This window comes from Pteronotus mesoamericanus, unplaced genomic scaffold, assembly GCF_021234165.1.
Source record: "Pteronotus mesoamericanus isolate MK-2021 breed Mesoamerican mustached bat unplaced genomic scaffold, CSHL_Meso_final contig_72, whole genome shotgun sequence".
Classification (NCBI taxonomy): domain Eukaryota; kingdom Metazoa; phylum Chordata; class Mammalia; order Chiroptera; family Mormoopidae; genus Pteronotus; species Pteronotus mesoamericanus.
In genome coordinates this window covers 1872602-1898499 of record NW_026555242.1, presented here as the reverse complement: position 1 = coordinate 1898499, position 25898 = coordinate 1872602, and the positions used below count along the sequence as shown (strand labels likewise).

General features: G+C 48.3%; 2 protein-coding genes across 3 annotated transcripts; both read right to left on the bottom strand.

Moving 5' to 3' along the window:
* Positions 1 to 5600: 5600 nt before the first annotated feature.
* Positions 5601 to 14197, bottom strand: NFATC2IP (nuclear factor of activated T cells 2 interacting protein). 2 transcript variants are annotated; one of them, XM_054582775.1, is made up of 8 exons: positions 13772 to 14197; positions 13003 to 13075; positions 10807 to 10927; positions 10059 to 10139; positions 9781 to 9967; positions 8423 to 8567; positions 8189 to 8298; positions 5601 to 6758 (listed from the first exon to the last, which is right to left on the bottom strand). In XM_054582775.1, exons 1-8 carry the CDS (start codon positions 14156 to 14158, stop codon positions 6600 to 6602), a joined length of 1263 nt encoding a protein of 420 aa, XP_054438750.1. In that variant the 5' UTR covers positions 14159 to 14197; the 3' UTR covers positions 5601 to 6599. The 2 variants fall into 2 exon arrangements, with proteins under 2 accessions (XP_054438750.1, XP_054438751.1); XM_054582776.1 differs by lacking the exon at positions 5601 to 6758 and adding an exon at positions 7850 to 7958.
* A 5214-nt stretch (positions 14198 to 19411) lies between these two features.
* CD19 (CD19 molecule) lies at positions 19412 to 25670 on the bottom strand. Its single transcript, XM_054582774.1, is given in 16 exon segments — positions 19412 to 19468; positions 19637 to 19738; positions 19839 to 19931; positions 20511 to 20567; positions 20679 to 20738; positions 20868 to 20936; positions 21033 to 21131; positions 21255 to 21290; positions 21293 to 21367; positions 21752 to 21837; positions 22165 to 22213; positions 22479 to 22589; positions 23617 to 23910; positions 24030 to 24233; positions 25075 to 25320; positions 25583 to 25670. Coding segments are annotated over 15 exon segments (1659 nt in total). The 3' UTR covers positions 19412 to 19468; positions 19637 to 19646.
* Positions 25671 to 25898: the final 228 nt, after the last annotated feature.

Below are 25898 nucleotides of genomic sequence, written 5' to 3'. Positions count from 1 at the left end.
ACACGGGGTCAGGACCATCAGTGCTCCTGCCTTCCATCTCCACATCTCATCCCACTGGAAGGTGTTCAGGGGCCATAGCAGGACGGAGCTGTCATCTCCTATGATAGCAATGTCTTCTTCTGTAATATACTCTAAAGGACCTGCCTGAGTCTCTTTTTAGGGAGGTGTCACTCTTTTCAGAAAGCACTGACTTTGGCTTTACAGCCTCTCTGTCCATGTCGTTAGACCTTAGGAATTTTTCATCTCCCTTATAATCTTATGGGACCACTGTTGTATGAGGTCTGTCCAGAAAAATCCAGCCACTGTCAATATAACGAGAACAGTTTATGTGACATTGATGTAACCTGGCAGCCAAGGAGAGTGGACTGGAATGTGCACATGTGAACAATGACAACTCCACGGTACTAGTCACTGGGGGCGTTAGACGCCATTGAGTCAGCATGTGTACTGTGTGGCCATCGCATTCAAAATGATTCAGCAAGTAGAACGATTCTGAATCAAATTTTGCATTAAGCTTGAATGCAAATTTTTGCATTAAGCTTGAATGCAAAATTTTGCATTAAGCTTGAATGCAAATTTTTGCATTAAGCTTGAATGCAAAATTTTGCATTAAGCTTGAATGCAAAATTTTGCATTAAGCTTGAATGCAAAATTTTGCATTAAGCTTGCATTTCTCTGCAGACACTATTCGGATGATTCAGAAGGATTTTGGGGACAATGAAATGAGTGAATTGCAAATAAAAGTTTGGCACAAACACTTCAAAGGTGGTTGGGAATCTGTTGAAAGTGATCCACATTCTGGAAGGCCTGCAACAAGCAGAACACCTGAGAATGTTGAAGGCGTACGTGCTGTAATCAACAAAGATCGGCGACGGACAGAATGAGAACTAGAAGCTGATCCCAGGAACCCAAAAACTACTGTGTCCGAGATTTTGATGCAGGATCTGGGCATGAAATGTGTCATGGCAAAATTTGTTCCACGGCTTCTGTTATCAGAGGAGAAGGAACATCATACTGTAGTTGCTAATGACTTGATTCAAACCACTACCAATGAACCAGATTTCCCGAAGAAGGTCATAACTGGAGATGAACTGTGGGTCTACAGTTATTATCTGGAAACGAAGACCCAGTCATCCCAATGGAAGTAACCTGGTTCTCCACACCTGAAGAAGGTGTGACAAAGTTGCAGCAAGATCAAGACCATGTTAATTGTTTTTTGTTTGGGAAGGTGTTGTCCATCACAGGTACTCCCCTCCAGGCTAAACATTTAATAAGGAACATGGCCTCAATGTTGTCAGTTGAGAGGTGCAATATGATAAAAATGGCCACAGCTATGGGCGACTGGTGATGGACAGCTTCGCCACAAGGCGCCCACTCATGCATCTCATCTTGTGCAGTTTTTAGTGAACTATCAAGTAACCCAGGTGACTCAGCGCCCCCTACAGCCCAGATTTGGTGCACTGTGACTTCTGGATTCTCCCAAAACTAAAATCACCTTTGAAAGGGAAGAGACTTCAGACCGTTGACGAGATTCAGGAAAATACAACAGGGCAGCTAATGGTGATTCCAACAAGGATTTTGCAGTGTTTTGAACAGTGGAAGAGACGCTGAGAGATCTGTGTGGGGTCCCAAGGTGCCCACTTTGAAGGGGACCGTGGCGTCATTATCCTACATACAATATTTCTTGTATCTTGCATCTTCTTCAGTAAATATCTCTATTTTTCATATTACATGGCTGGATACCTTCTGGACAGACCTCATGTATGAGGTCCCTCCTTGACCACACCAGCAGGCAGTGCATGACTGTATTTGTTTTCAAGGATCTCACAGTCTAGCAGGGGAGAAAGGCATAAACCAGAGGGTGTAAGAGTATGCGGAGCCAGAACCCTGTTCTAAGCTGAGGTGGGACACGCAAAAGAGAACGTGGCCAGTCCTATGGGGGCTGGATGGAGGGAAGGGGAGTGGGAGGGGAGGCGAGAGGTATTAAAGGTGTAAGTCTTTAGAAAAAATGCAAAATAACGTCTTGCTACTCAGTGTGGTCAGCAGTGTTGCAACACCTGGGAGCTGGTTAAAAATGCCTTTCTTAGACCCCACCCCAGAACTGCTGATCCCGCATCTGAATTTTCACAGGCTCCCCAGATGATATGTGTGCACATGAAGAGTAGAAAATGCTGGCCTCATTAAGAACTCTAAGTCATATGTCAGGCCCACCTGGTTTTACATCTGGCTGTGTGGTCTAGGGCAGGTTAATTAATCTTTTTATGCTTGTTCCTCTTCTTAAGATTGGAATATAGTAGTCTCTCCCTCTCCACAAGGGATATGTTCCAAGACCCCCAGTGGGTGCCTAAAACCGTGGATAGTACCAAACTCTATCTGGATTTCCTATACCTAACATACTTATGAAAAAGTTTAATTTATAAATTAGGAATAGTAAGAGATTAGCAATAATAAAATAGAACAATTATAACGACGCAGAGGAAACGTGGTTCTCTAACTTGTTCTGGGAAGCTGTTTGAGAGGCAATTTATTTGAGATGGGAGAGGTTTGAGAGCCGAGGTGTGACTGTGTAGTCACACACCACGTCTCAATGGCTTCACTTTCTCCTGTGCCGGCTTTAACCTCATGTTGTTTTATACGGTGACATGCTGCACAGGGTCATATCCAGGGGCAATAGGTTATATGTACCATACGGCCTAGATGTGTAAGCTGTGCCATCTGGGTGTGATTAAGTGTACTCTGTGATGTTCACATGACAACAAAATTACCTAGTGATGCATTTCTCAGCATGTTTTCCTGTCATTAAGTGGCACATGACTGTACTGTAATATAAGTTATGTGAATAGAGTCTCTCTCTCCAAATGTCTTATTGTATTGTACCCACCCTTCTTGTGATGATATGAGACGACACTCTGCCTATGTGATGTGTGAGGTACTCAGAACGGCATGCGATGTAAAACTTATGGATCACTTATTTCTGAAATTTTCCATTTAATATATTCAGGCTGTGGTTGACCTCGGGTAACTGAGATGGCAGAAAGTGAAATTGCAAATAAGGGGGATGTCAGTGATAAGAAAACCTACCTCTTAGGATTTCTCTGAGGATGAATAAGATTAAAAGCGCCATGCTTGGTACATGGCATTGTGTAAGAGTTCACTATGGTTTTGCATGTTTCTAATCTTAAGGGGAGTTTTATTTATTTATTTTTTAATTTTGGTAGTTTTAAAATTATTTATTTTTAGAGAGAGGGTGAGGGAAAAAGAAAGGGAAAGAAACATCAACGTCTGGTTGCCTCTTACAAGCCCCCCATATGCGCTGACTGGGAATCAAATCAGTGACCCTTCGCTCCACAGGCTGGCACTCAATCCACTGAGCCACATGTCAGGGCTTAAGGAGAGTTTTAGAGGGATCACCTGAGAAGTGACCTCTCTCTCTCATCATAGAAGAAATGAAAATTTTTTTGCAATTATTTCCCATATTCTTTTCAGATTAAATGTTAGGGCGGAGAAGAGGATACTGGAACCTTCTGGCACTTGCTAATGGACTTAGAGAGGTCCAGCCACTTTGGTCAGAAATCTGGCAACACTCAAGAGAAACTGGGCAAGTGTACATTCAACAACCAGCAATTCCACTGCTGGATGTAAACCTGAGATCTCACCTAGGTTCCCAAAGAGGATCACTACAATATTGCTTGCAATAGCAACATCCTGAGGCTAGAGCTGGGTTTGGTTACAAGAGACAGAAATCCCCAGCTAGCAGTGATTTAAACGAGGCAGAAGTTCCCCTTTCAGCAGCACGAGGCTGATAGGGGCTGATAAAACCCTGCATGGAAACTAAGACTCAGGTTCCTTCTCTCTTTGTCCTTCCCCGTGTGGCTTCCATCCCCAAAGTCACCTCATGTCAGTCAGTTTGCTCCACTTCCAGGAAGACAGCAAAGGAGAGGGGCACACACTGCCCACATAGGGTCACATCCTGGAAATTGCAGCCCTCCGCCCCTTGAGCTCCATGAGCCTGTATTGGCACTTGGCCCCACCTAGCTACAACAGAAGCTGGGAAGTACTGTCTTCATTCTGAGGTCTCTGTGCTTTGCTAAAAACCAGGAGTTCTGTTACCTGGAAGGAGAAGGAAGGGATGTGAGGGAACAACTAATGGTCTTAGTCACAGAGACTGAGTGGGGGTCCCATGAGGCCACAAAAACAGAAATACTCAAGCACACGCAGTTGAACGTATTCCCATGTGTTCTGCTGAGACTGAATACATAAGGTTAATGTGTTAAAACTTATTAACAGCTCTGGCTGGTGTGGCTCAGTGGATTGAGTGCTGGTTGCTAACCAAGTGGTCACTGGTTTGATTCCCAGTCAGGGCACATGCCTGGGTTGTGGGCCAGGTCCCCAGTTGGGCGGGTGCGCAGGAGGCAACCACACATTGATATTTATCTCCCTTTCTCCCTCCCTTTCCCTCTCTACAAATGAATAAATAAAATCTTTAAAAAAAAACACCCTTATTAACAGACATAAAAGATCTAAAAAAAATGAGAGCTATACCATAATTATGTATATTTTAAATATCATAAAAGTTTCTTTCCTGTAATTACAGGGCCAAAGGAATGCCAAATTCCAAAAATAAAACCCAAGAAAAAATTTGAGAATGTGATACTGTTGCCAAAATTATACCACACATAGTGAAAAGTTAATGCCTTTATTAGTAGACAGCTCATTAATAAATAAATAATGCCTTTACTTATTAATGAGGAAACTGGCTCATTATATGGTGAAGATAAAACTTGGATCTCTTATACAAATGTGAATTTCAAATAGTTTAAAAGTAATATTCAATATTTAGCAACCAGTACAGCCTGGCATCAACCAACGAGAACAAATATTGGACCATGTAGAGCAGACACCAGCCATTGCAAAATACCAGCATGTACTAGCTAGACTTTGGCCCTATTAGTGGCTTAAATGTGAAAGGAAAAGCTAATAAAGTAACAGAAGAAAACGTACAATATCTCAACTACTTTTAAGTAAGAAATGAAAAAGCAACAAATGATATGACAAAACAGGTAATTCACCTACATTAAAATTAAAAATTTCTGATCTGTACAGGGCACCCCTAGATGTACAAACCCAAGTGCCATTCTGAGAGTATTTGCAACTGCCCAGAAATAAACTAGCAACTCTTGGGACGAAACAGAGACACAGGAAGCCCCCATGAGAATATGAACAGTTCACAGAAAGGGAAGCCAGAAAGGCTGACAGGTATATGAAGAAATTCCCCAAATTCCTGGGGATGAGATGAATGTACATGCAAACAGTGCCACTTTACACCCATCAGACTGGCAAAAAATTGAATGTTGGGCAATAAAAGTGCTAGCGAGGATGAGAAAAAAATGGGAAGCTTCCAGTGGGAGGGTCAGTGACCATCTAAAGAAAAATCTGGCAGAACCATAGATAAATTAACCTGCCTGACCTGTAACCCCACTCTGGGTACCTATGCCGGAGACCTTTCCACACAAGCGTGGAAGGGGACACATAACAGGATGCTCAGCGCGGTCCTGTCTGCACGCCAAGATGTCGTAGGTACCCAAGGCTGGAGTCACCTAGGAATCCACGAGTGAACACGTAACACACAGCTGGCGCCCACTGTGGAATGTGACAGGCCAGTTCAAAGCGATGAAGCAGATGTAAAACAAGTAATACATGTTAAGTGAAAAATGAAGCCACACGAGATCTATAGCACAATACCACATATATAAGGAGGATATTCACACGTTGAATACTGCATTTTACAAGGATACATTCATATTCAAAGACATGTCATCAACACGCTAGCATGGATGATTATGGGAGAGGATGACATGAGGAAGGGGAGAAAAGCTGGAAGACCAGAGAAGCCTTGCACGGACTAGAATCTGAGGTCCAAAAGAAAAGGCTGCCTGTGCTCAGTTATGCCTTAAATAATGTGTGTGCCTCAGGAAGGGGCCTAAAAAGGGAGAGTCGTGTGGTAAGTTGGATACCCGAGGCCGAGAACCTTCAATATCCTTCCAAGGGGTAACCCACAGCCTGCCTGTGCTTAAGCTCATGCATGTGTGAGCTCGATCATCTCTTTTCCTGCAAGCCAAGGAACCACACCTGTGTATGTGCTGCAAGCAAACTTCACTACCTATCCCCACATGAAGCTGAGGCCACTGCTGGTCCTAGACGTGGCGTACATCCCAGGCCCAGAATCCCATTCTCAACGCTAATTTATCAACTCGCTCTTCAAACATGAGCAGTTTTATAAAACAGACATTTTGGTGAAGGAAACGATGAGGGTGGAAGTGAAAGGGTGAGCGTAATGGATGTCCCAGGAGTTTGCAAAACTCACCACACCATGTGAGTGGAGACACAGGGCACCCAGGGCAGCAGTGATGACCACACAACTAACCAGCTACTAACAGCTTGGAATTAGGGCCCACGGGAGAGGAGATCAAATACCATGCCTTGATTTTGCTTCAGCTTAAAGATAAGTTCCGCCTCAGGTTCAGCTAACCTTTATAGGGCCAAAAGGGGACAGACATTCTCCCCAAGTCCAGCTGGGGCTCACAATAGGGAGTGGGGTTTCATTCCCAGACTTCAATGAGGTCCCCAGATTCCATGTCCAGATCAGCCGGCAGCTCCATGCCTGAAAGCTTTGTCCCATCAAAAAAGAAGGAGAGCTTGTGGCCGGAGAGTCCCATGGCCTCCTCATAGCGGGACATGAGGGTCTTGAGAGGAGAATCCTAGAAAGGCAAGAAAAAATGAATGTGAATGAGAAGAGGAGCTGTGGAAAACTTGTAGGGACAGTGGACCCGAGACAGGGAGGACAGGGGGACAAGTGGAGGCAGTGCCTATGGAGGGGAAGGCTGGTATAGTTGGTTCCTGTCTAGGGAACCAGGCCACAGAGCCCAACGCTCAGGATGGAGATTCTGGGTCAGGCAGGGTCTCCAAGTCTGTCTCCTCACCTACCAATGGAGGCACGTACTGCAACGATGAAGAGCGCCCTGGCTCTGGAGTGAGAATGATCTGACCTCGAGGCCAGGCTCCCCCACTTACCTGGACATGTGACCTTAGGCAGGTGTTATAATTTTGAAGTGTGCCTTCCAAAAAGACACTTTGTGGTCCTAACTCCCTGTAAAGGTAAATGCGATCTTACTCGGAAGTAGGGCCTTGGCAGATGTAACCGAGTTAAGACGAGGTCAGTCTGGATTAGGCTGAGCACTAATGCAACATGACTGATGTCCTTGTAAGAGAAGAAAGCAGAGACACACAGGGAGAATGCCATGTGAAAACACGGCAGACTGGAGTGATACGGCGGCAAGCCAAGGGCTGCCGAGGACCGACGGCCACCACCCGAAGCTGGAAGAGGCAAGAAAAGATGTTCCGCAGAGTCTCAGAGGGAGCATGACCCTGCTGGTGCCTTAATTTCAGATTTCCAAACTCCAGAACCGAGACAGAATACATTTCTGTTGTTGTCAGCCACCCAGTTTGTGGCACTTTGTTACCGCAGCCCTAGGACACTAATACTGCAAGTTACCCCACCTGTGTAGATCTCGACTTTCTTATTTGTTAATTGAGAGTAACAGTGGTTTACCATATAAGATGATTGTGAATTCAATGATATCCTCAATGTGAAGCACTTATCCTTGGAGCAGGGACTGTCACTTTGAAGTGTGGCCTCATTATTTGGATGGATTTTGGTGGTTATTGTCCAAGGATCCTATCCATTTTTTAAAAATTCATTTTATTTTATTTTATTGATTTTAGAGAGAAAGAGGAAGAGGGAGACAGAGAGGAAAAAACATTGATTTGTTGTTCCACTTACTTATGCATTCATTCGCTGATTCTGGTAGGTGCCCTGACCAGGGATCGAACTCCCAACCTTTGTGTAGTGGGACGATGCTCTAACCAATTGAGTACCCAGCCAGGGATGGTCCTTTCCACTTCAACCAGAAGGAGGAGACAGGAGACTAGAGCAGAGGTTCCCGGCAGAAGTGGGAGAAGGGAAGTTGAACAATGGGCTTTTTCCACTGTCTAGGATAGATGGGAACCCAAGAGCAGGGAGGGCAGTCTCTGGCAAATCAGGACTCGAAGGAATCTCTCCTCAGTTAACTGACTAGAGAGATGGCAGAGGAAAGGATAAGGGACATGGAGAGCCATCTTTTCCACTCACTCGAGACAGCGTGACTTCCAGCGTCTGGTGTTTCTCCTTCCCCTGCACCCGCAGCTGCAGCAGATGGGATGTCTCTGCGGCCTCTGGAGAACTTGCTAGCACCACACAGTCTGTGGGATCAGGATGCCAGGCCTCAGCACGGGTTGGAAGCAGGGCCCTAGCAGGGCCTTTCCTCTTTTCCCCTCCCTGTGGCAAAAGCCTTCTCAAGGCTCCACCTCCCTGCCTTCCTCTCACCAATGATGTCAGCCACTCCAAGCTTTAGGGTCCTGGGAGTGGCGGTAGGGGACAGCTCTGTCTCTCCAAAGAGCAAGAGGATCCTGCTTGGGGACACCCCAAGATGGGTGGCCATGTGGTCCACCACACTCTGTAGGGGCTCCGACTGGGGAGGGAAATAAGAAGCAAAGGAGGCCTTCCTGCCTTGATGTGCCCCATCCCACCCCACCCCTCCAAACAAGTTTATGGTTTTTGCTACCCACTGAGCTCCTTAGCTTTGAGTTTCATCATATTTACCTGGGAAAATACAGAGTACAATCATGTCAATAAGGGGTTCAGGCAAGTAACACAAAGAAATGAAGCAACCATGGGTTAGGAGGGGAAAAGGGACTGGTGGGGACTCTCACATGCCCCACCTAGACAGTCTAGCTGTTCCACAGTTCCAACTGATTGGTACCGTGTGAGAATTTGGCCAGTGTGACTACATCTATATTTAAGAGAAGCCAAACTAGAAGGAATCTAGTGAAATCACCCAATGTAAAGGCTGGCAATAAAATCCTATGTTTTAAAAGCACTCTACAGGGCAGCCCCGGCTGGTGTGGCTTGGTGGCTTGAGAGCCAGCCTATGAACCAAAGGGTCACCGGTTCGATTCCCAGTCAGGGCACATGCCTGAGTTGCAGGCCAGGTCCCCAGTTGGGGGCATAGGAGAGGAAACCACACATTGATATTTTTTTTCCCTCTCTTCCTCCTGTCCCCTCTCTCTAAAAATCTTTTTTAAATAAATAAATAAATAAAAGCACTCTACAGGGCAAAAATGAAGATGCTCTGTTAATAAGGCCATGAGCTGCCAGTTTGCAACCTCTTGCTTAGTTGCTTGCCAATGCATGGTTACAGCTCTTTTCTATTATCATTCTTATTTCTGGATGGAGTCGTCCCTACAAAAATAATAGTTTTTACTAGGAAGGTGAGGGAGCTCAGGATGACTGAGAAACATCTGTGCGTTTAATGCAATAAGAGCATTAAGCACATTAAGAGCATTAAGTAAGAGGGAAGCACAGGGTCTCAGGGAAGGAAAGAGGGGGACCTACCCTGGGGAGGGGCCTACCAAGCAAAGCCTCTTAGGATGCCTAAGTGGCTGGAAAGTGGGTGGAAAAATGTGCCAGCAAGAGGGGCAAGAGTAAAGAAGACAATCCGGACAAAGGAAATACTGAGCACAAAGGCATGAGGCCTGAGAAGTATGGGGGCCTGAAAGGGAGCTGGGCAGAGCCAGAGAGCAGGATGGGCAAAGAAAGAGACAGTCCCTTTGCTGGACACCACAGCCAGGCTCTCCGCAGGCAGCGCCTGGGACCCTTCTCCCACAGGTCCTTCAGGCACTTACCATTCTGACAGGCAATCTGATCACGTCGGCACGGCACCGAATTTTGAGCGGGAAGAGTCGGGGGCTCCTTGGGAGGATGGGCCCCTCCAAAAGGACCACCTCATCATCTTGGCTCAGGTGGTCCTGACCTTGACGCTGTTTGGGACTCAGGCAGGAACGGAGATCCTGGAGGCGCTTGTTCACCTCCCTGGGGTGCAGAAAGGACTCTGCGTCGGCTGGGGTGGGACACCTCCACACTGACCCCCTCCACCCCAGCCACAGCCTCCTGCCCCTGTCACCTTAACTTCTGGAGTGCCCGAGTATGTTTTCTGCTTTTGGTCCTTGGCAGAGGTGGGGGCAAAGGGGAGGTGTCCTGAGCCCTGCAGAGAGAAGAAAAAGGCAAGATGGAGGAAGAGGAGAAACCCCAGTCCCATGCCTCTCTTAGTGGGCGGTGGACCCCTGGGAACAGAGGGCGAGCTGGAGAATCAAGAGGGGACACCTTCCAGTAACATCCATGTTATTGGAAGGCAAAGAGAGGAAAGGACAGGGGAGGCCTGAGCATCATTCTTACAGGGAAGAAAATGCCTGACTTTTTAGGTAAGTCATTTGGCAAAGGAATGCGTCTGCTAACACCAAGCACTTACTATATGCCAAGTATTAACTCTTAATCTACTCAAAAATTCTGACACAGGTACCACTATTATCCTCATTTTACAAAAGAGGAAAGTACAGCAGAGAGGATAATTAAGAGACAGCTGCTTAGATTCGCACCGCAAGGGTGATCTCCAGAGCCACACCCTTCACCCCTGTGATACTGCCGTCTCGGGCACCCAGAAGAAACACTTCCTCTCCCATGGGCGGTCCTGAAAGGTCCACTGTCCTCCTCCCACGTGGGCCACCTCTTCTCCCAAGAGCTTCATTCCTCACCTGAGCCTCACGACTCCATTTATTATTCCTTCAAGAACCACCCAAGGGCCCTGCCAGCCTCAGCCTACCCGTCCAATTCCTTTTCTGCTTCTAGGGCCTCAGTGCCCCAGCATCACTCACGGAGACACCTTCTTTTTCTTATTTCTTTCTTCAGCCTTATTCCTCAGCTTCTTCTTCCAGGGAGAATCTGGAACCGGGGGATCCTCAGCATGGGGACTGCTGGAATCGGCCACATCCCCCTCTGGGCACAGAGAAAAAAGTGTAAAGGGTTAGCCAAGAGAGGGCAGCAGGAGGCCAAGGGGAGGTGACGCAAGTCATGCATGGGCTTCAGTAGGTCCTCAGAAAGGAGGAGACTGAGGGGACCCTAGACACACAGGACCACATCATAATACTGGGGAAGAGCTGAAGGGACGTGAGTCAAAAAGGAAATGCCTAACTCAGACAAATGCATGAGCCAGAGTCTGAAAGATTAGAGCAGGAGAGTGTCTGAGCCTCGTGCATAAGACATAAGGCACGAGACAGTATGACAAGTGTGGACAATCAAAAAGAGGCCCACTCCAACTAACGCAGTGTTCTCACTTTTGTGATTACATGTATCCCACAAATAAAAAATACAAAGCATACAACCCAGAAAAAATATATTTACCTAGTATTATTATACTACTTCATACTACAATATACTATTCGTATTATGCACTAGTACATTATTATGTACTAGTTATGTACTAGTATGCTATAAAACGTACATTAAAACATACTGTCAAAGTACGATTTTTTAAAAATGTTTTCATTTTCTTACTGCACTCAATTTGGTGGGCACAGAGAGAGAATGTGTAAGTGGGGCACAGGGGCAAGGAGAGAATGAGGTAAAGATAAAAGTAATATAGATCCTCTAAGCCCATGTTTCTCAAATTTCATCCACGTGAGTGTCATTATCACATTTGGCCATATCTCTGCATTGTTATTTAGTATCTTCCTTTTTAAGAAAAATTATTTATTTTTAGAGGGGAAGGGAGGGAAAAAGAAAGGGAGAGAAACATCGATAGGTTGCCTCTTGTCAGCGCCCCAACCGAGGATCAAACCTGCAATCCAGGCCTGTGCCCTGACCGGGAATGGAACTGGTGACCTTCTGCTTTGCAGAACAATGCCCAGCCAACTGAGCCACACCAGTCAGGGCAGTACCTTTCTTTAAATCGCTTACTGTATTTTGCTGTGTAAAATGTGCACTTTTTTGCCCAAATTTTTGAGGGAAAAATAAGGATGCACATTATACATGGGTAGTACTAATTCCATATCTATGTGTTTTTAATTCTCTTATTTATGCTTATGCGTTAAAAGTATAAATCTAGATAGCAATAACGATATCCATATGCAAAATACTACCCTGAAATACAGAATACCTTTTTTTCCTTTAATATAATAATCGAATTAAAAAATTAAAACAAAGGAATTTTTTCCTGAAAGTTTGAGCCAAAAATGTGGCGCTCAGTATACACAGGGCTGCATTATACATGGCAAAATACACTAATTCCTATTTATAAGGGGAAACTAGGTAATTTTTCCGTTTTATTAAGGTATAGGTGATATATAACATTATATTAGTTTCAGGTCTACAGCATAATAATTCAGTATTTGTGTGCACTGTGAAATGATCAGAAACCAGGTATTATTCTAGAATATAGAGGCTCTTTTCTATTTGCTTGCCACCAACAAGAGACCATCATTAACCATAAAAATAAATACTGTGTAAACAAAACAAAGATAATAAATACTCCCTCATGATACAGAAGTCTTGGTCCAAGGTCTGCATTTACCCACTGGATCACTTCCTTACTAAACTTGATTCATAGTCACTGTCCTTGGATGCGTTGCAAAAATCACATTACTGGGAAAGGACAAAAGCTGGGTAGCCCTGATAAGACTCAAAGAACACCCTGTTGGCTCCAGGGTGTTCCCAAGGGAATTGTTGCAGATGTAACAAGATGTTACAGAGTCTCAACACCTCCCTTCCCTTTGTCCGCAGGATTATGGAATCAGAATCTCCAGGGAAGGGGTCTGGAAATCTATATAGTAGCACACTCTTATGCCCATTAGAGTTGGGAAAAGGATGGTTTGACAGTACTTCCTCTGTCTTCTGATTAACAATTCAGCTCCTTTTAGGAGTGGAGCGTTTTTTTCTGGTTAGGATGTAGGAGTCACCTCTCCTACACCTTCCTCTGAGCCTCAGGCAACAGCTAACGGCAGGGATGTTACACTCCCCGGAGTCTCCTCAGGGAGGCCAGCGCTGGGCATCTCTTCCTGGAAGTCCTACCTTACCTTCCTCAGTCCCTGGGAGACAGAGCTTCAGGAGGGACAGGTGATCAGGGATAAGGTGGAGGCTGCTCTTCACCTGCAAAGAGAAAAGTGGATCAGTCCAAGCCCTCCCTCCACTGAAAGAGAAAACGGAATAATTCTTCCCTCATATCCAGACTTCCTCCAGCTCCCCAGTTCTCCCTAAGGATAAAGATCCACAGCTTTCTACCAGGACTCAGGAGACCCGCTTCCCAGGATCCCAAACTGGAGAGCCCTTACTCCTACACCCCCTTTTCCAAAGGCACTGTGAGGATACAGGCTCGGTTCTACTTTTTTACTAGGTTGCTACCCACCCTGCTGTCTTAGAATCCTAGGGAGTCCCAGCCCCCTAGCTCACCCTACTACCCGGGAACCCCAGCCTCCTGGAACCCCCGGTCCTCTCTGGACTTCCGTGTCCCCCAGTCTCCAATATCCTAGCCTCCCGTATCCTTAGCAATGGGCCCCAACCTCAAAACCGAACATGCCGCAAACTCCGGTCCCTCCCAGAGCCTCTGAGTCCTCAGGGATACCAGCCCCACAGCCTCTCTATGCCCCCGAAGAGAATCCCAAACTGCCAACACACTTCAAACTCCATCTCCCCAGTCTGCAGAAACCCCAAGAACCCTGCATCTCTCTGCCTCCAAGGCCCTAGTTCCTGTTTAGGCTGGTCCTCCCCAGACCAACCCTAAAACGCTATCCTCGGTACTTCTTAGCCAGCCCTTCCGCGCAAGCCCTCCCGGGAACCTGGCTACACCTTCCCGGAGTACACCGGAACCACCGGTGCCTCCCCCGGATCCAGCAGTAGCCGCCGCCGCCGCCTGACCAGGGCCGGAGGGGCTCCAGCCGGCCTTGCGTCCGCCCCTTCGCTGTCACTGTCGCTGTCGTCCCGAGTCGCGGCCGGCACCGGAGGCTCTGGGAGCGGGACCTCGACTGGGTCCGCTGCGCCGTGCGTTGTTGAAACCTCCCGGATTTCCTCATCACTGTCGCTGACCAAGTCCACAAGTACCGAATCCTCGGAGCTCCGGGCTGGAGAGCGCTGGGCGCCAGACCGCAGGCCCTGGCCGCCCCGGGCCCCCCGAGTCCCTCGGCCGACACAGCCTCTTCGGGCCCATCGACCCCGTTTCCTCACCGGCTCCGCCATCGCACACACCGGACTGCCAAAGTCGCCCGCCTCTAGGTTATTCACCAGGCCCCCTCCCGAGACTCCCGCCCTTCATTCGCGAAACCGTCTGCTAGTCAGCACTCCTCCCCGCCCACACTCTCTGTAGCCACCTCCCCGCCTTTTCATTGGTCGTTTCACTTGCTCATCACACACCCACCACTAAAACCAAGGCGCCAAAGATTCCAGTGAGCCTGGGGGCAATCAGCGTGGGTTTCAACTCGTCGGGGATCACCCATTGGCTGGACTGCCTCACTTAGACCGGCCTTCTCCCAGCCCCGCCCATTGGAGAGACCGGTTTCCTGTTGGGTGGAGGAGCCGGGCAATCTGGGAATTGTAGTCCTCAAGCCTAAGGGGAGGGAGAAGGTGGACTGGAAATTGCTTTTAGAAATCTTGCAAGTTGGAGTGCGTTTGAGATCTTGCCCCGTCCTCCCATCCCCCGCCCGACCCCCACTCCCATCCCATTTCCCACCCGGCATATGTGGTCAGTTTGGCTCAAACTCATAAAAATTCTCTACAGGTTTCGGAGAAGGGAAAAAAAAAGAAATTTTGGAATTAGGCCCTACACTTAACCATATCCCCGTTAGTGTTTCTCCCAACCGTGATCTGAGCTAATTCCACGCAATGTCACAATTTTCAAATGTATGTATATTATAATGGCTAAATAAGCCTCTTGCCAGTCCCATGACCCGGGAACTCCAGAACGGAGAGCCATCTTTTTGAAACGCATACATCCAGGGAGGTACCTGTCTCTCAGGGGAAGAATAACTAACTGCCTGGCTGGTCAAAACCTTGCTGCAATATACAAAACTACTTTCCGATGTAAGAAGTTTGTTTCTCCCCCTCCTACCATAAAAGCCAATTACTGTTATAAAGTTAGGATGAACTATGTGTGATTAAAGGTGTTGTGAAGTCTTCATACTTTACGTGTAGTCTTTATTTATCTGGAAAACAAGATAAGGGTTTTGAAAATGTATCTTGAAAACCCGATAATGTGTTGTACCTGTTTGGCTATGTAAAAGGGTGAGATTTCTTTTTACCTTTGCAATCTCCTAGTGGATTGCCTGTGATATGCATCGTATTTTGGTTTAATGCTTATTTAATTTTTAAAAATGTTTTCTGTCTCTACTACCATATTTTGCCATGTATAATGCGCACCCACGTTTTTGGCCCCAACTTTCAAGGAAAAAAAATCTTTCGTTTTAATTTTTTAATTCAATTATTTATTTATTTATGCTTAGACACAAAACCGATTATCGTATTCCAGACTATTATTTTGCATATGGATATCATTATTGCTTCCTAGAGTTACACTTTTAAAGCATAAGCATAAAGAAAAAAAATAAAAACATTTATATAGATACAAAATTAGAACTACCCATGTAACGTGCATCTTTATTTTTCCCTCAAAAACATAGGCAAAAAAGAGTGCACATTATACACAGCAGAATACGGTACCTTTATGGAGAGGTTTTCTGGGTTAGGAGAAGATTTTGTTTTCTCATTGTATTTCCCGACACTCACCAACACTGCACACCTCAGAGGCTACATATCCTCCACATGTATACCTTATTCACAATTCCTGCACAGCATGTACCCAAACACAGCAGACACACTCCTTCTATACTTCACATCTCCAGCATCAACCTCCAACTGCATGACCTCTGACATCTCACACCATACTTTATAAGTGATACTCACTTATACCCACAGCGTACACTCAATGCTACTTGCTTCTCACACACATAACGTTCATATAACATGTACTTCAAACATCCATCCCATACAGCATCTAGACCACCATCCACATCCCATCCCATCCCTCTTCTCTGCTACACTGATTATCTCCCACACATAAACCCTAATACAGTCAGCCCACATCTCAAATCCTCCATGCAGATTTGCCCAGGCCAAGACTAGAGGAGCACATCCCCAGTAGACAGGGCTATTTCCCAGGGAACAGAGGTTCCTAGGCTCTGGCAGAGGGGACGCCAAGGACCTCCGACTCCCAGGAAATCTTCAGCCACTCTTTATAGCCAGGCTGGAAGCATAGAGATTGTACCAAAAGCCCTTCTGCCAGCCTTGGGCCTACCTGCGAGGCCACTGCATGCTAGGGAAGAAGGGCGTGGCTGTAAGGGCCTGAAACTTCCCTCAAGTCTCCTCCCTAAACCTTGCTCAAGGGCCGTAAGTGGTCCAGACCTGGGCATAAAACCAGGTCTTACACAGAGTGGGAAGTTGAGAAGCTCTGGAATGTGGCTGCCTCCTGGGTAAAGGCCTGCCTAGAAGGAAGGCCCAATCCAAATGGTCTGGGAGCCCTCTGGCTCCTGGCACACAGTAGGCCCTTAATAAAGGCCTAATAATAATAACGATAATAATGATGAATGTTTCAGTGGTTACTATGCCACTGTCACATGCGTTACATCTAAGACTCATTAAGGTAACTATACTTATTATCCCTACTTTACAAACGAGGACCTGCAGCACAAAGAGCTTGAGTCACGCAGCTAGAAAGGGCATTCAAACTCAAATAGTGTGATTCTAGAACATTGGACTGGAGTGGGCACACCTCTGTTCCTCAACTGTCCCTGAGACTTCCCTGGGTGGCAGAGCCCCCAAGAGTGTCTCCATCCTCTGCACCCTGAGTCTCAGGACTTCCCTCCATTCACTCCTCCTTTCCCACTCACTTCCTGAGCTACTGATCTTTGCCATCCCCTGGCTGGGCACCAGAGACACAGAGGAGACTCAGACAAGGGTTCACTCTCAAGAAGGCAGCACGCTTTCACCAGGAATCACATGCTCAAATGCTTCAGGCTCAGGCAGGAAACCTAAACAAATAAAGCAGCCTGGATGAAAGGTAATGGGGAATCGCAGGGATTAGGGCAATAGGGAGAGTTTATTTTAGCTGAAAGGTAAGGTGGGGCTGTGGATGCTGAGCTTGATATTTTTATTTTTATTTTTATTTTTCACTTTTTGCCAAGACGGAAGCCCAAGGAAATGCTGGAGGTTCATATGCCACCACCCACATTCCAAACACACCCTACACAAAATATAGCAAGGAGTATTGCTTTCTTGCTTTCTTTTTAAAGATACCTGAGCTCAGAAGCAGGACAGGATCTTCCCGACGCTAAAAATAAAGAAAGAAAGCGAAGCTGCAACAGTGAGAGAGGACTGAAGTCAAGCAGCCCGCAGGCAAAGGTTCTGTGGGCTAAACCCACAGGGAACGCACAGGGAAGCTGGGATATCTAGGACTGGAGTTTTAACACCCACATGGGGACAGAGGTCAAGGTGGAAGCCCTGGGACCAGCAGAGAGCTGCAACTGAGTGCACTGCACAACGCTGGGGGCTGAGGAAGGGCTGTCTCTTCTGGGCACAGAGGAAAGAAAAAATCCACCTGGATGCCTTGAGGTGTAATATGGAAGCAAACCACCCAATAGGCAGTGGATAGAAAAAGTCACAGCAGAAAATCAGAATCCCAAGGACCACCAAAGTATGAACTTGGATTCAGACCAAGCCTCAGGTGCAAAAACCTGCTGAGAAACTCATGAATAAAATAGTCAGAAACCTGTGTAGCCTGTAAGACTGTAGTATAAGCCAAAGCAAACTAGCCCCAGGGGGCAGCAGTGGGGCCTAGGTAACTCAAGGGACTCCTGCAGGCAGGAGAAACACAAAGAAGTCAAAGAAACCTTCCTTGGTAACATCGCCATAGGAGAGTTCACCCACTGTACACATAGTAGTAACCAACAGCATGCCTCTTCCCTAATGCTATTTTATAATTGGGAAAACTGAGGGTCACTGAGTTTAGGTATGTTGCCTAAGGTCAGTTAGCAATTAATTAATTTCTCCGTGCCTCCGTCTTGTCAGTTGTAAATTAACAATAATTTTAGAGTACCTTCTTCATAGGAGATTATAAAGATAAACTGAGATGCTACCTGTAAAGCACTTCTTAGAACAATGCCTGACATATAATAATGGTGTTAAAGTAAGTTTTAAAGGGTCATAAATAAAGTAAGTTTTAAAGGTTTAGAGATAAGGAGTAGAGTCTCTAAAACAAAAATAGGATATTAGGAAGAAAGAACTCGCGCATTAGGAAAATAAATTCTAGAAATAAAAGTGTAGATAGTGAGAAAGCCTAGAGTTTTGCAAAGACATTGACACTTCCTAAGCAGAAGGGGGACTCGGTATCAGATGCCAGTCCTGGGGCTTCCCAGCTCCAGGAGGGCACTGGAGCTGGGAAGACCAGGCAGGAGACAACAGGAAAGCACTGACTGATTCTGCCTTTGCCTGAGACAAGAATCTGGATGTGGTGGAGCTTGCTACATAATGGTTTCAGGGCCTGCAGACCTTTAGTTCTGAAAGTCCTTGTGTTCACGGTTTGTATCAGAAGTAGGCAGTTGATCAGGTGGTAGGCACAGTGGCTACAACTGCAGCCAGATTTCTGGATTCAGATCCAGCTCTGTGAAGTGCTAGTTGTGTGATCTTAGACATGTTAGTTGGGACTATGACACTTGGTTTTCCATCTGCAGGATTGCACCTAGGAAGGGAGAGTGTCAAGACTGAGTACAGGCTTTAGAATTAGACTGTCAGAGATCGAGTCCAGACCCCAGCACTTACTAACTAGGCAAGTCTTGGGCATGTTATTTAGCTTCTCTGTCTCAGTCTCCTCATGTTGAAATAGGGATGTCTGTGAAGATATAGTTGGCTAATATACATAAACACACATATGCATAATACATACATAAAATACTTTGACACAACCCTGGCATGTAAGTGCTTAATAACCTTGTGAGATTATTGGAAAGGTTATTAAATAAGTTAATGGATGTTAGAATATAGTAGGTATTCAATAAACGTCAGTGATGACTGCCAATTCCTGGATTGCTTCCTTTTCACTGCACATCCAGAATACAACTGCTGAATGAACAGAGGTTGAAAAACTGGATGGTAGGAATGACAGGCAAGTAGGGGACATGAGAGCAGGCCGAGCCACAGGAAGGAAAAGGTCTGGTTGTACCCAGGATGCAGCTCTCCCTCCTCCACTGGATTCAAGAGAGGGTGGGAGTACAACCATCCTCACCTTCCCTTCTCCTCCCTCACAAGGGCACCACATCACAGGATTGCAAGAACTCATGGAGTTTATTTGGGCAGTGCAAAGGGAACTGGGAGTTTCACTTGCGTACACAAACACACACAGATATACACATTCTGAGCAACGTCGCTTGAGGCTGACATCATCTGCTTTGGGTCACCAAATTTCAGTCAGGTGTGGATCTCAGGAGCCCGAGGAGGCCCAGGCTATGTAGAAGAAACTGTGATGGGGAGGAGTCTAGGAGCCCTCCCCCTGCCCACCAGTCCTTGGAAACCCTTTCTCCTCTCCCTCCCTGAGAGCCAGAACCCCACTTCCATCCCTGCTCATCCTCTCCCTTCCTCTCCCCCTGCTGCAGGGAGAAGTTCCCAGCCCACCTGAAGGGAATCACCGGGTGCTCCAGGTCCCCATGTGGCCCCCTCCTCCCCATGTTGGTTCTGGACCATCAGGATTGTCCATGTTCTCATAAGAATCTGCATCTGGTTACGGCCAGGAAGGAGTGAAACATAGTTAGAGCTGAAGGTAGCCCTGGCGGAGGGTCAGCCTCAGAGGACAATGGGTAATAGCGGGAGCACCCACCTTCCTCATGACTGGGACTAGGCTGGGCCCGAAAGGAGCGGAGCTGGGGCGCTGCATACAGGATCCCTCTCATATCCTCATAGGACTGGGACCCTGTGTGGGCAGGTGATGGAGAGTTGGAGGCTTGGGAGCTGTGCTGGGTGTTCAGGGAAGGGAAGTGCGGCCTTCCCATCTCAGGGAAGGAAGATATGGAGGGAGTCTGAGGCGCAGGGAGAGGTGGAAGGATTGACCCATGTTGTACTAGGGTCGGCATAAGGTTCGGGGCCCTTGTTAATTGTAGGGTCAGTCGGGTATGGGTTAGATTATGGTCATGGTCAGAGGAATAGTCAAGAACAGACTTGGAAGGAGTCAAAGAGTCATGAGGAGGTTGGCGGTAGAGAGAGCTGGGTTCAAAGCTGAGGTCTGCATTGGGGCCGGGGTGAGGTGGAGGTCAAAGTTGAGGCTGGAATGGAATTGGGGTCAGGGGTGACGTTCACGGTTAGGGATAGGGTAGATACTGGAATCAGGATTAGGGCTGGGGTAGGTTTTGAGATTAGAGGTAAGAGTCAAATATAAGGTCAGGGTTGGGCTTGGGTTCAGGGTCAAAGTCAAGGTCAAGGTTCTGCCTGGAGTTAGACCTGAGGCCAGGTCAACCCAATCTGGGAAGTTTGGCAGGTCCCAAACATTTCTCACCAAGGGATGTTGCCTCCCGGCTGGGGTCCCAGGCTGTCCCATGGGGGCTCAGGAAGTCTGAAGAAGGAAAAGGGGAGTCACTATTCCTCCTGGCCTCCAGGTCACACACACCATCACTACCACCACCATTCACACTCCTCAGGAAGGTGGCCATCTTCATACACACACCTTTTGTCTTAGCGACTGGCTGGGCCACCTCTTCATCCTCATTCTCATATGATTCAGATGCTACAGGAAAAAAAAGAGAGAGGTAGAGAGAGAGAGAGAGAACTCCAGGGGCCACTCCTGCCCTGTACGGGCTCCACAGCGTTATGGGTCCTCCCAAGTCTGGGTGGTTCCACAAGGACCTCAAATTACCATTGGAGAAGGAGTCTTCATCCTCAGGACCCAAGACCTCGTCGTCAGGGTTCTCATAGCCGCTGCCATCTGGTGGAGACGGAGGGGGGTCCAGCGAGGATCTACAGCCTCCCCCACCCCCGCCCGCTAAGAAGGTGGGGGAGTCCTGGGGGAGGGCAGTCTTACCCCGGGAGAGCTGATCCTGCCCAAGGTTGGAGTCATTTTCGTAGAACTCCGAGCCGTCCTCACTGTCCGGCTCCTCATAAGCCTCCCCTTCTTCTGGGCCTGGGATTTGGGGATAGGGGTGGGATCTGAGTCACGGCTTCCTCCAGGCCCCGGACAACTACCCCTGTCACAGATAGACCGCTCCAACACCCCCTATATGAGTAAAGACCACTCTGTCTTCACCAGCTTCTGCCTGGCTCCGGGACCCCGAGGCACCAGCCCCCGAACGTCTCTGCACGGGTTTCCTTGGGACTGGACGGCGGCCCCCAAACCTGCCGCCCACTGCAGGGAGCGTCCTGGCGCGAGGAGCGTTGTGGGGAGCGAGTGAGAAGAGATGGGGGCGGTCAGAGCTAAGGGTCTCCGTGGCAGAGCGATGGGGCAGGGTGCTTCAGGATAGGCGGGAGACCAGCGAGTCTAGGGACTCGGGATCTAAATCTAGGGGCGTGGCCTCAGGTGCGAAGTCTCGCTCGGAGAGGAAGACTTCGGGTCCCGAGTCCTGGGGGCGGGCTATGGTCCTTGGGGCGGGGCTCAAATCGGAGCGGGAGTGTGCACGTCCAGGAGGCCTCTTTTCCGAAGGCTGAGCTCCGAGCTCGAGAAGACCTGTGACTCCGGAGGTCGCAGGGGTGAGACAAATGGGTGGGGTTCTAGCTCTGGGTCAGAGACCTGGCCGGGCCTCCTACCCGCGCCCACGGTGGGTGTGGAAAGGGAGAGCACGTTCCCGTACTGGTTGGCCCCGTTTCCCGGGGGAGGCGTCACTTTGAAGAACCTGGAGGAAGGAGGGAAGTTGCAGTGTGAGGCCAGGCCTGGAGGGGACTGGGAGACAAGTTCAGAAATCAAGCCATGCCCTCAGAGATTGAAATGTGGTGACTTCTAATTAGCTCCTTTGTTCTGGGACAGCCAACAGAGGGCTCTGGGATCACTCCATGGAGGTCTTCACAGAGGAGGTAGCTTTGGAGCTAGGCTTTGAAAGCAAGATGGTATTTCAAGCGCAGAGATGGAGAAAAAAAACACCCTCAGCAGAGAAAACAGTAAGTGCAAAGCATCAGCTGAAAAGTGCAGGAATTGGATAATGAGGGGGCATTTGCATCGTTACCTTCTGGCGGGATCAGTCATTCGGTCTCTTTTCCTCCTCAGGACCAGAGCTGGTGGGAGTTAATGGGAGTGATCAGAGGAGGAGCTCCTTGGCCGGGTGAAGATTTTGGGGGTGCTGGGGAGGTCGCTTGGGTTAATGGAAGAGGTGGAAGTTTAAATTCCAAGGGGCTATGAAAGTTCGGAGGGCATTTAGAGAAGGGGAGGCAGGATTGTGAGGTCTGTGGGGAGGTATGGGAGGAGAGAGAGGCAGTTGTGGACTCTTCCTGAGGGAGATGGCGTTACAGTTCGGCAGACCCTTTGGAGGACATTACTCACCTCTTCGAAGATAAAGAAAGCCCACAAGGAAACTCATGCAGAAGATCATATAAACTAAAGTTGTAACAGGGATTCTCCAGCCACCAGCCTCCAGCAGCAAATGCCGTACTGCTAGGGGGAAGGAACTATGAGACAAGGACCAGAGCTGGCATCTTAACTCTCAGCCTCAAGACCTCAGAAGGGCCATAAATCTAGCAGACAGGGGCAGGACATAGATCCTGGAAGTCCCAAGCTACAAGGAGGGCTCTCCTCCTTCCCTCTGAGGTCAGGGACTGTGTCTCAGAGCCTGGCACAGGGCCTGGAGCAGTATCAAGCAAACCATGAAAAACCATGACTATAGTCAGAAGCAATGTTAGGGTTAAGGTGAGCATGATGATCAGCTTCCTGCCGCAGTTAAGAACAGTCCTGGTCAAAACGAAGTGCAGAATCAATTTCACAAATTTGAAGGTGGGATGTAGCAAGGTGCTGAGGTAAGTTTGGAGTGAAAATGGAGGTTGAGTTTGAGAACTATGTTTAGGGTAGCATGGTAGGGTTGTATTAGGGGAGACGATGGGCCAGAACATGGTGACAAATTTGATGGATAAGGTAAGGCACAAGAAGAATGCCCAGGTTCCTGGCTTTGACACATGGTCAGGTGGTAGTGTCCTTCATGTACACAGGGTCGCCTAGAAGACCATGCTTAGGGAAGATGTTGAGTTTGATGTTTTGTGTGTGTATGTTGAGCCTGCAGTGTCCACGGGACATCAAATGGCAATTCCAGGAGATGGGTGGGTGTGAGAGTTTGGAGCCTAGAATCCAGTCACCAAGGCATGGCAGCCCAAGGAGCCAGAAGAGTAAAGGAGGTCAAATAGGAAGGGTGTGTAGACCAGAATGAGAGAGTGTAGACAGTGATAAGAAGAGGGCTCAGGACTCCAATGGTGAGGAGTAGAGGAGGAAAGACTACCAAAGCTGGTGTGAAGGAGCTACCGGTGGTAGGAGAAGACCCAGAAAAGTAGTATCTTGGAAGGAAGGAGGACAGAAGTGGCAGCTGAGGTTCAGGCTAAAGGGCAAGGACTAGCCAAGGGCAGCCAAGGTTGGCTGGTTTCCAGTTCTTCCCAACAGCTCTACACACAGGCCCCATAACCGGGAGAAACCCTACCTGACAGGGGGGTAACCTTCAGCTGCATTTCAATGGTCGTGTTGCCGTGGTAACAATAATATTTGCCAGCATCTCTAGCTGTGGCCCGTTGCAGCCACAGAATAGCCCCTCCCCTGAGGGTGTCCAAGACCCACATCTTTCTGACTGGAGCATCCTCGCTCAGGTTTAGGGTCAGTAATGAGATGTTAGGCTTCTTGGGGTGCACGTAGATCCAGGAGATGGGTCCTCTGGCCATGGAGGCAGAATGCACCTCACAGGGCAGACAGAGAGTGGAGCCAGGCTCAACCATGAGGTCTGGAGCAAGAAGAACCAAGGCTAGGAAGGTATAGGCCTTGGAGTCTCCTCCCCCACAAACCCAACACCATCCCCTATCCCTAGACCTCCCACTTTCTGGCATTTTCCTAGATCCTTACCTTGGTCGAGGCCCTGGTCTGAGCTGCCCTTAGGTGGGACACATGCAGGGTCTGTCTCCCAAATCTCAGGGTGGTCTTTGGTCCGCACATACAGCTGGGAGCTTGGGAGGTGACCAGAAGAGGGCCTGGGGTCCTCTGAGGACCTATTCCCCATGTCACAGCGTGGGTCATCTATATTTGAAGTGTTCCATCGGAACAGCTCCCCTGGGAAGAGACCCAGAACAATATACAGAGACATCCAGGAGAGACAGAGAGATACAGAGACTCAGAAAGACAGAGATAAATAAAAATAAAGATCCAGCCCTGGTTGGTGTGGCTCAGTGGATTGAGTGCCGACCTGTGAACCAAAGGGTCGCCGGTTCAATTCCCAGTCAGGGCACATGCCTGCATTGGAGGCCAGGTCCCCAGTTGGGGGCATACGAGAGGCAACCACACATTGGTGTTTCTTTCCCTCTCTCCCTCCTCCCCCTCTCTCTAAAAATAAAAATAAAATAAAGTCTTTTTTTAAAAATTAAAAAATAAACAAAGACCTAGAGGCCTGAGCAGTGTGGCTCAGTGGATTGGGCATCATCCTGCAAAATGAATGGTCACTAGTCTGATATCCAGTCAGGACACATGCCTGGACTGTGGGCCAGGTTCCCGGTTAGGGGCATGAAGAGGCAGCCAAATGGTGTTTCTCTTGCACATAGCTGTTTCTCTCCCTCTCTTTCTTCCCTCCTTCCCCTCTCGAAATAAATAAATAAATAAAATCTTTTTTAAAATAAAAATAAATAAAATCTTTAAAAAAAGAAACAAAAACCCAGAGAGAAACAGTGTCTCAGAGAAAAATGAGATTGAGAGAGGTACAGGGCAGTTCAGTGTTAAAGTCACAAAGCCACAGGAATTTAGGAGTCACCTACAACTGGCTTCCTGCTTGATCTTCAGGCCCTCCAGCACTCCCCCGCCCCTCCCCTGCAGACCCATTTTAGCCACCAGGCCTCCTCCGTACATACTGGGCCTCCCTCTTCTCATCCAGCACCCCATCCCGCCCCACCCTACACCTCACCGCTGCCATTCACGCTGACTGCCCAGCCAGGCTGCCCGACCTGCTTGGAAGGGGGCCCCTGTTGGCACAGGTAGAAGCCCCCCATCTGGTCAGAAATGTTGGAGATGAGCAGCAGGACACCCGGGCCTGGCGGCCCTGGGCTCAGCAGTAATGAACGTGCTGGCTGGCATTCCCGATACCATGCCAGCTGATTGAGGGGACCGTCTGAGGAGACCTCGGGGCACGGCAGCACAGCACTGCCTCCCTCTGTGGAAAGAGAGAAGGTGGGGAGAGCGGAGCCCCTAGGTCCCTCACTCCTCACACTGCATTATAAACCCAATGACCCCAGACCCCACCAACTGAGACACCAGCTGGGAGCGGATGAACCCTCAGAATCCCTCCAACCCTGGCCTGAATTTTACAATAAGAAAATGGAGGCTCAGTGAGGGTAAGTTACTTGGCCAAGGACATCCAGCCAGAACCCAGGTTTCCAGCCCCAATTCCTTCTATCTGTGCCTTTCGGACATACCTTTAGCTTCCACCAGCTGTGATTTCTGGGGCCTGACTCCCATGGGGGTAAGGAAGAGGAGGAAGAAGAGGCGGAGAGGAGGTGGCATGGTGGCCAGACTCCCTGTAGCACCCAGCTTCCCCGCGCAGGGGATGCTGGGGCAGGTGGGGGCCTGGTGGGCACTGAACCATGGGTGTTCGCGGGGGCGGGTGGGCAGTCCCCAGGGGAGAAGGGGTGGTCACGCCTCAGGCCCCCTTCTCCATGTGCCTCTCCAGACTCACAAAACTCCCTTCCTCCCTGCTACACTCTTATTTTCACCCCAATACTTACCACCAGT

What these genes read in the sequence shown, in the direction of transcription:
- NFATC2IP (XM_054582775.1), bottom strand. Translation starts at nt 14,158, where the DNA reads ATGGCGGAGCCGGTGAGGAAACGGGGTCGATGGGCCCGAAGAGGCTGT. An exon ending in TCAGATTGCCTGTCAGAATG is followed by an intron (nt 8,568 to 9,780) that starts GTAAGTGCCTGA and finishes TTCCCTCCCCAG; the next exon opens with TCGGAGCCCCTACAGAGTGT. An exon ending in TGGAAGTCACGCTGTCTCGA is followed by an intron (nt 6,759 to 8,188) that starts GTGAGTGGAAAA and finishes TTGCCTTTCTAG; the next exon opens with GATTCTCCTCTCAAGACCCT.